The following is an 8,563-nucleotide window of genomic DNA, read 5'->3' as shown; positions in this document are numbered from 1 at the left end:
CATCTTCGGTTTCATCCTGGGCTATATTTCAAACCCAGATGTCAAAAGTATTGTTAACCGTTAGGGTTCTAATATCCGCCAGTACTCCCCTATCCATTATCCGCCTCTTTCATTCTCTTCAGCTCCGTGCAGCCTGTATCTTTGCCCGCCTCTCCTGTATTTCACTCCCCGTCTCTGACCTCCGCAACATAGATTCATCTCATGTGTGTAGCGAGGGGGAGGGGTGGTGGGGTGTCCTTGTGCCAAACTGAACGCAATCTATAATCTGTAATCTGTAATCTCCTCTGTAGTCTGTTTCAACTCGAGGACTTAGCACTCTACAAAAACCTCTTCTCCATAACTCTGCAGGAGATGGCGATATTGTGCAACGCAGAGAGTCCTTCAGTCTGTTCCTGACTCCCGACGTTTGTGATGGGACAGGGTGGAAGGAGCATCACTCTGTGTCTGATATTATAATCAATTTTAACTGTCTGCGAGTGCCAGGAGTACACGCGAGGACGGGACCAGTTAGCTGGAGATGGCTGGAGATGAGATCCCCGGTACCTAGACTCTGCAGGTCCGACCTCCCTCAGCCGGGAGCTAAGACGTTACTACGTCATTGTGAGGAACTCCGACCCACTGTTCCAGTATACGGAGTGCGGGGGGGGGGGGGGGGGGATGGTAGAAGAAACCTCAAAAAAAAACTCAAGCCAGACACCAAGACAGGAAGTTACAGCGCTTTATTGATTCCGAATAATCAATGACGAATGTAAACTAAACGATGTGTGAGCTGCTAAATTGTGGAAATAGATAACCTGATACTGACTGACTCACAGTCAAGCACAATTACCTGACCAGCGACAACGAGTGACCGGTTGACTAATCAGTCCCGTTTCTCATCGGGACTCTACATCGGGGAACCGGTGATTACAAATTCACACTTCAGGACCGCGTCCGAGATCGCTGCATATCCAGGATCACTGCCGGACTAGTTGTCAATTTAACATTTTTATATCGGACAGTCTGTCGAGGCTACCGTTCCGAGCCCAAAGACAACAGAAGGATTCTCTCCCCGGACAATCCTGCCCCGGAACTCTGGAGTCGACACCTGGGCTCCAGCCGTCTGTGTAATTCTTCGGAGTCTCATTTGGGGGAGCTCTCCAACCCGGACCAGCGTCGGAAGTAGCGTCTCCAGACTCAAGGCGGAATTACAACACCGCAGAAAAGTTCTGATGTTAGAAAGCGCTCGGCTGGAACCAGAAATTAAACCCGGAGCGCGGCAGTTAAAGGGGATGGTCAGGGATCGGCCAAAATATCCCTATCCCGCAGGCAAAGATGTTCACACATTCAGTTGGTCAAGAGTACTGTCAGTCCGGGACTGCGTTCCTGCAGAGATCTCAGTTTCCTCTTCCCGTTCACAGTGAAATTATTCCCCGGCAGCCTGAAACAAATTGAAGAATAAAGATGTAATAAACAGGTTACACAACAGTGTCAGTAAGAGGGGACTGGGGGTAATGTTGCAAGAACACACACACAGACAAATATCAGCAGAAAACCCGCGGATCCTCTGACATTTCATCACATTGAATAATAACACAAACACTCACGCCATGAGCTCCAGATTCGGGAGGGTGCGTATGAGGCGGCGGAGAGCCGGGACAGATCGGTCTGTGAGAGAGTTTACTCCCAAATTTATCTGCGTTAGTGGTAGGTTTGAACTGAGAGCGGAGACGAGATTCTTGGCTCCAGAATCTGTGAGACCGATCTCGATCAGCCTGGTGATGAGAGAGAGTGAGGGTGAAGGACTCAGAGAGACAGGAGACGGTTAAAATTCCCATTGTATATCAGTAACACAATTAGTAATCACATTAGTGTTCAGTCTCACACAATTTCCCGCAGTCTGTTACTTACACTAGTTTCTGTATTTTACACTCCGGGTTCCTCAGAGCCGCAGACACCAGTTTCACTTCTGATTCTCTCAGGATAATACCCGAAATACTAAACACAAACAGACAAATTGATGAACAAAGTGATTGAAACCTTCGTTCTGAGGGAATTTCTCTCACTCGGATATTGCAGGAAACATTTCACCCTTCAGTAAATCACTGATTGGCATTCCCATCACTGTCAATGTCCATCACTGCTCAGCTCCAGGGAACGTCGGTGTGACCCTGTAAACTCCACATGTTCTGTCTCATGCCCTGATGGTTTGAAAAGTGTTCCTGACGTGAGGGTCGGAATGGGCAGGGTTGAAGGGTGGGAGAAAGTCCTACAGTGAGAAAGATATGTGAATGTCAACATGGGAGATGGCGGAAGAGATCCCACCTGAGGAAAGAGGATGGGAAGACAGAACCAATCGGAGGAAGGAGGATGGGGAACAAACATCCCCAAGGGAGGAAGATGAATGAGGATGAAGAGATTCCACCGGAGGATACGGTTGGGAAAAGAGAATCCACAAGGCGAGAGGGTGCAGAAATAGATTGCACAGGAGAGGTTGGCCAGAATGAGGCCTACAATCAGTCGAGGAGAGGTCCCCATGGGTCTGGGTATCTGGTAGTGAGCAAAATCGCTCATATGGAGTGATGGTGATAGTCACACACGGAGAAAGAAAGGTGCGGATAATCTCACAATGGTACTTCTTTCCTTCTTACAGAGACAGTCTACTGTCGGTCTTTTGTCCGTCACTGCGAAGGGGGTGTGAAGCTGACCCACCTGTTTCAGTCGGTGTCGGTCTGGGTGTCAGTAACAGTGAGAAGGAACATTGTCAATGGACGTGTCACAGGCAGCGAGAAACGCAGTCATTCCTCTGATATACTACCATTAAGCCAATCGCCTTGCTCATTGATCTGATTAAGTTTCCAACATCCCTTCACAAGGAACAACAGAACCCTCACGTCTTTGGAGATTTACTGACATTTCAACTGGTCACTTTGTCATAATTCTTCATAATATGATTTACTACAGTTTTACCCAAATTCCTTTACATTGAAACAACAGATTTTAACAGATTCACAGTTCAGAGTGAGAGATAAACCAATTTACCTCAAGTGCTGGCATTTGTGCAGCCCGTGTCCCAGCCGCTGGATTACTTCATTTTGCATGTCGCAGTACCAAAGATCGAGCCGTTTTATTGTATCACAGAGTCCGATGACATGAGACAGGACCGCGCAGTCAAACGGATTCAATGGTATTTCACAGAATGAAAGTTGCCCCACAGATGCCAGTGCGGCCTCAGCCAGCCCACGATTCCGAGCTTCAAACAGGTAATGCAATGTGTTCAGAAGGCTCCTTTTAGCATTTTCACTCTGTGCATTACCGCCCTGGCGTTCAACCTCCTCCTTCACCCAGTCAATCACCCGGCAGGTCGTTTCATGAGGAAATGGACCCAGAATTTCCTCCAGGCCCCGAGCTGTCATTGGAGAGGAGAGACCCGCAGCAAAACGAAGAAATACTTCAAACCGCCCATCATTCCCCCTGTGGGTTTCAGTGAGGAATTTCAGGATATCCCCGGGATATGGATTCAGGAACTGTGCGACTGCAGCTACAAACTCTTGGATGGTGAGGTGTGGGAATGTGTACACCACACATCGTGCAGAATCTTCTCTCTCCAAAAGCTCCATCAGGAACCCGGAAAGGAACTGGGAAGGCTGCAGACCGTAGTTGATCAAATCTCCATCGGTAAACACAATCTTCCTCTCGGACACTCCTCTGAAGGCCATCTGACCAACCCTGAGTAACACATCACGGGGGTTCTCAATCTCACGGCCGTGGTTTTTCAGGATGTTGTAAATGTAGTAGGAGTACAGTTGGGTGATGGTCTTGGGAACTCGCTGCGGATCCCTGTCTCTTTGAGTAAAGAACGTACCCAGTGTCAGAGCGAGGATCCAGCAGTAGGAAGGGTTGTAGCTCATGGTATACAGGATCTCGTTCTCCTTCACGTGTTTGAAAACAGCTGCCGCCACCGTCTGATCTTCAAAGTGCCTGATGAAATATTTTTTCCGTTCCTCAGGAACAAATCCCAGTATCTCAGCCCGGACACTGATTTTCGCCTTTTCTAGTAAATGTAAAGAAGATGGGCGGGTGGTCACCAGCACTGAACACCCTGGGAGCAGCTTGCGTTGGATTAAACTGTACACAATGTCAGACACCTTGCACTTGAAATCCGGATCTGTGCATGTGGACCGAGGTTCTGTCTCTCTTCGACTGTCAGTAAAATCGATTTGATCGTTGAATTCATCCAAACCATCGAATATAAACAGTAATCCCTTTGGGTTTTCCCAGACCTCTCTCAAGATATTCCCAAAGTAAGGATATTGATCCAGAATCAGTTCCTTTAAATTTATTTGACAATTAATGAAGTTTAAGTTCCGGAATTTGAAGCTGAAGACAAACTGGAATTGTTGGTATATTTCCCCCATAGCCCAGTCATAAACAATCTTTTGCACCATTGTTGTTTTTCCAATCCCAGGGACGCCAGCTACTTCTGCCGTGCACCCAGATTTATATTTACTCCGGGAAAAACTGCTATGGAATAATTGATCAGTCCGGATTTTTTCCAAATCTCCGCGGAGCTGTATTTCTCTCCACTCCTCGTGGTCTCTGCCTCTTGCCAGCAGCTCATGTTCCACCAGTGTCCGATCTCGAATCGTAGAAGTGACCGTGAGCTCAGCGTATCGATCAACCAGCTGGAAAACCTTTGCCTTCTCCGTCATAAGGATCGTGTTCACTCTCAATGTTTCAGTTTGTGCCCGCAGAGTCTCCTTATGTTTCTGTTGAACATCTTACATGGTAACAGACACATAGTCAACATGTTAAATGGCTCAACTGACAAAGAACTTTATAACTGCATTTCAACATTGAGTGTTTGAGATTACATGAATTAATTTAATGCTTCCATGAATATTATGACATGAAGTAAAGTTCTGCTCACAGACACCAGACCCGACAGAGGTGGATAACCCAACAATTGAATTGAATTGAAATGAATTGAATTGAATTGAATTGAATTGAATTGAATTTCTGTTTACCGTTATTTAGAAACTACAACTGCAATGCAGTTAAAAAAAAATGAAACAACGTTCCGCCAGAATGATATCACAAAACAGACTACATCAGAAAATCCACATAACGTTTGGCAATCCCTAAATCCAGAGTCTGGAGAGGATGCTGCGTATTAATATCGCGCTACCATCTTAGTGCGTTCTGATGTGGATCAGGAGATTATTGTATGCCAATGCTTCATCAGATGTAGAAATTTCACTTGTTGGGTGGACCTTGTATATAATAAGAACTTCTAATAACTAAGAGTGAGGGACAGTATTAAATGATCTTTCTTAGTTAATCTTATAATATAACAGGTTTCTGCTTTTCATCTGCGTTTGAATACAATTGCATAATTAAATCAGTTTTTCTTAAATTCTTTTCATACCCTAAAAGGATTCTTTCTTTTCTTCTGTAAGTATAGTGTGGTCAGCTAAGTGAGTGTCCATTAGTTACGAGCTGCACAAAGTTACAATTTTATATATCAAATTGTTTTATGGCAATGAAGAACCAATAATAACATAGCAGGTGACCATTCCTTGTATTTATCATTGCAGAATTAAAGCTGTCCTAGGGGCTAGTGGTACATTACTTCCAGCCTTCTGTATCTTCTTCCCTAGGGGAGTATGAGAAGGGAGAATGCCTGAGGTGGTTTAGGGTACAGCAGCACGGCTTTGTGCGGGGGGATTAGCGTCCTGCTACCTTGATGGAATTCTTCCAAGAGGTGGCAAAGGTGATAGATGAAGTCACACAGTGGGTATTGTCTATTTGGATATTAGTAGAGTGTTTGACAATGTTCCACATGGGAGGCTCATACAGCAAATCAAAATGCTTGCGAACGGTGGTGAATTGCCTTTGTTAATTCATAATTGTCTTCCCCGTAGCAAACAGATGGTAATGAGACTTAACCTGGCTGGAGTTCATTGTCCAATGATTTTCCGCCGGGAACAACATCTATACACATATTTGTATTTATAAATTACCTGAAATAAGATGTTGCTGGGAGGATCAATAACTTTGCAGATGATACTAAGATTGGAGGTATTGGGGATAGAGCAGGTGTTAGCAAAGGAAACAGTAGGAAATAGCTTACTTGTAGACATGGGAATAGAAAGGAAATCTGGTGCTTTAACCGGTCAAAAGTAATGTGTTGCAAGTTCAAAAGTAAACAGTCAGTGCACTGTTAATGTTAAGTCCATTAATAGTGTTAACGAGCAGAGAGATCTTGGGTTCCAACCTCATAGATCATAAACCTCATAAACCTCATAACCTCATAACCTCAAACTCATAAACGGATTCAAGGGCTGGTATGGAGGGTATATTTAAAGCACAGAAAGATTCAAGTTGTATAGAGGCCTTGTCACTTGCTTGTCTTTATTAGTTCAGAATCTGTGTTCAAGAGTTATGTTACCGGTTTACAAAACTCAACGTAGGCTGACAGTTCACCCTCCAAAGTGATGTCTTCCAGGCCAATTTTGCCGATTAGTCTTTACAAGTACTTAGACAGGTTTGGAGAATGGGGAAAGCAGTGCTTCATGGAATACAGAGTAGGAAAGTGTATGGTCGTGTACTTTGCTATTAGGCTAATGGAGTAGACCATTTACTAAACGGGGACCACACACAGAAATCAGAGGTCAAAATTGACTTATGAGCTTTCGGGAGGGATTTCTAAATAATAATTTGCAGATCGAGTTGTCGGTAAGGAAGGCATGTGCAATTTTAGCATTTTGTTTCGTGAGGGCAATAATCTAACTACAAGGGTGTAACTCTGACTCATAAGGCATTGTTTTGGACCCTATTGCCAAATACGGATATACTGGCATTGGACAGGAGGCGCACTAGAATGATATCGGGAATAAAAGTGTAAACACATGAGAAGCGTTTTATTGTTAGAGTTTAGAAGAATAACGGGGTATCTCATTGAAGCGTATCGAAAATTGAAAGGCCTAGATAGGGTGGATGTGGAGAAGATGGTTCCTATCGTAGAGGAGTCTAGGATCAGCAGACACAGCCTCAGATTAGAAGTACGTCCCTTTTGAACTGATGTTGGTAGAAATTTCTTTCCCCGGCGGGTGATGGATCTGTGAAAATATTGCCATAGACGGCTGAAGTAGAGAAGTAATTGGGTATATTTAAATCACAGGTTGATAGGACCCTGATTAATAGGGGTGTCAAAGTTTACTGGGAGAAGGCAGGACAATGGGGCTGAAAGGAATTGTGGAGCAAATTCGATGAACTGAATGACCTATTTCTGCTCCTTGGTATTCTGGTCTTAGACAGCATTTGGAGTATTGTAGTCAATGCACATCTACCAACTCTTGGAAGAATTGGGAGGGTGCAGAATGGGTTCACCAAAATGCCGCCTGGATTCGAGAGCATGTACTTCAAGGACAGGTTTGATAAAATGGTTTGTTTTCTCTTGGAGGTAGAGGAGAGGTCAAACAATAGTGTGCAAGTTTCAGAGAGGCAAAGGTAGCGTAGACATTCTGTATTTTGTATTGTTTTTCCGCTGGACCAAATTGTCTAATAGCAGAGGGCATTTGGTTGTGAGATGGGGTACTTTTACATAACATGTGGGTAGATTTTCAGAGGGATGGATGCCTACAATGTACTGCCTTGGTCGTGTCGAAGGCGACTGTTATTGATGTCCCCAAGATATATATGAATGTGCAGGATATGGTCAATAATAAGAGAGGATACCAATTTGTTTTTTTTTCTCTCTATCCCACACATAAGAATAAGGAAAGAACGGAGAGGATGGGCATCGGACAACTTGAAAAATGATAACGCATTTGTATTAATGGGTGAAAAGGAAATGGCGGACATACTCTGAGGAAGTATGTCACAAGGCCCTACCCCCTCCTCTATCTCTATTACTGGGCTTCGGCCCTCTGTTCCCCCCACCCCCCATTCCTGATGAAGGGTCCCGGCCCGAAACGTTGGCTACTCTTTTCTCTCGGATGCTGCCTGACCTGTTGAGTTCTTCCAGCGTTGTGTACGTATTCTTCGATCCACAGCATCTGCAGTTGTATTTTTGTGTTTTATACTCTGTGGAAGACACCAGCTGTATGGCCAACATGTCAAGTATATCAGAGGGCAGAAATGAGTGTAGTGCTCTTAGGAAGAATAAGGTGCTTTTGAAGCTGAAAGGTCTGAAGATAGAAAAGGCACCTGGGCAGGAAGCTGCAGTGTAGCAGGAACCTGCTTGGGGCGCATGGAAATTCCCAGAGTGTTCGGACCAGGAGTGAAGGGTTCAGCACAACCAACAACTGTATTAATAGAAAAAATGCATTGTAGAATATTCAAGCTGCAACAAGAAATTCTCTGAATTGTTACTTTAATCCATAATTTGGCGAATAATTTACAGTGAAATTTGATTCCCAAATTTTGCAAAGTCACAGTCAAACATTTGAGATGTGATTTCAATGTGCATTTCATCACTCACCTATCAATTGAGTCGGTAACTCAGTTAACCCTTGGCCGATGTTCATGTATTCCTGTGGATCGGGACCTAAAAATAAGGTAATGGAAACAGAGCTAATAT

General features: G+C 44.4%; 1 protein-coding gene across 5 annotated transcripts in view; it reads right to left on the bottom strand.

The window, feature by feature from the left end:
* Window positions 1-704: 704 nt before the first annotated feature.
* The window catches only part of LOC140722687 (NACHT, LRR and PYD domains-containing protein 3-like), a 32,984-nt gene continuing 25,125 nt past the window's right edge, over window positions 705-8,563 (bottom strand). For 4 of the 5 annotated variants that reach the window (XM_073037390.1, XM_073037389.1, XM_073037392.1 and 1 more), the window contains 5 exons: window positions 8,465-8,530; window positions 3,022-4,759; window positions 1,891-1,977; window positions 1,587-1,754; window positions 705-1,420 (listed from right to left, as the gene is read on the bottom strand). In XM_073037390.1, coding sequence (XP_072893491.1) covers window positions 1,327-1,420; window positions 1,587-1,754; window positions 1,891-1,977; window positions 3,022-4,759; window positions 8,465-8,530 — 2,153 coding nt within the window. In that variant the 3' untranslated portion in view covers window positions 705-1,326. Of the gene's footprint in view, window positions 1,421-1,586; window positions 1,755-1,890; window positions 1,978-3,021; window positions 4,760-8,464; window positions 8,531-8,563 lie in introns of those variants that run through there. The other variant, XM_073037393.1, reaches the window with a different exon arrangement.

This window comes from Hemitrygon akajei, unplaced genomic scaffold, assembly GCF_048418815.1.
Source record: "Hemitrygon akajei unplaced genomic scaffold, sHemAka1.3 Scf000084, whole genome shotgun sequence".
In the NCBI taxonomy this organism is placed as follows: domain Eukaryota; kingdom Metazoa; phylum Chordata; class Chondrichthyes; order Myliobatiformes; family Dasyatidae; genus Hemitrygon; species Hemitrygon akajei.
This window is presented reverse-complemented; position numbering and strand designations above follow the sequence as displayed.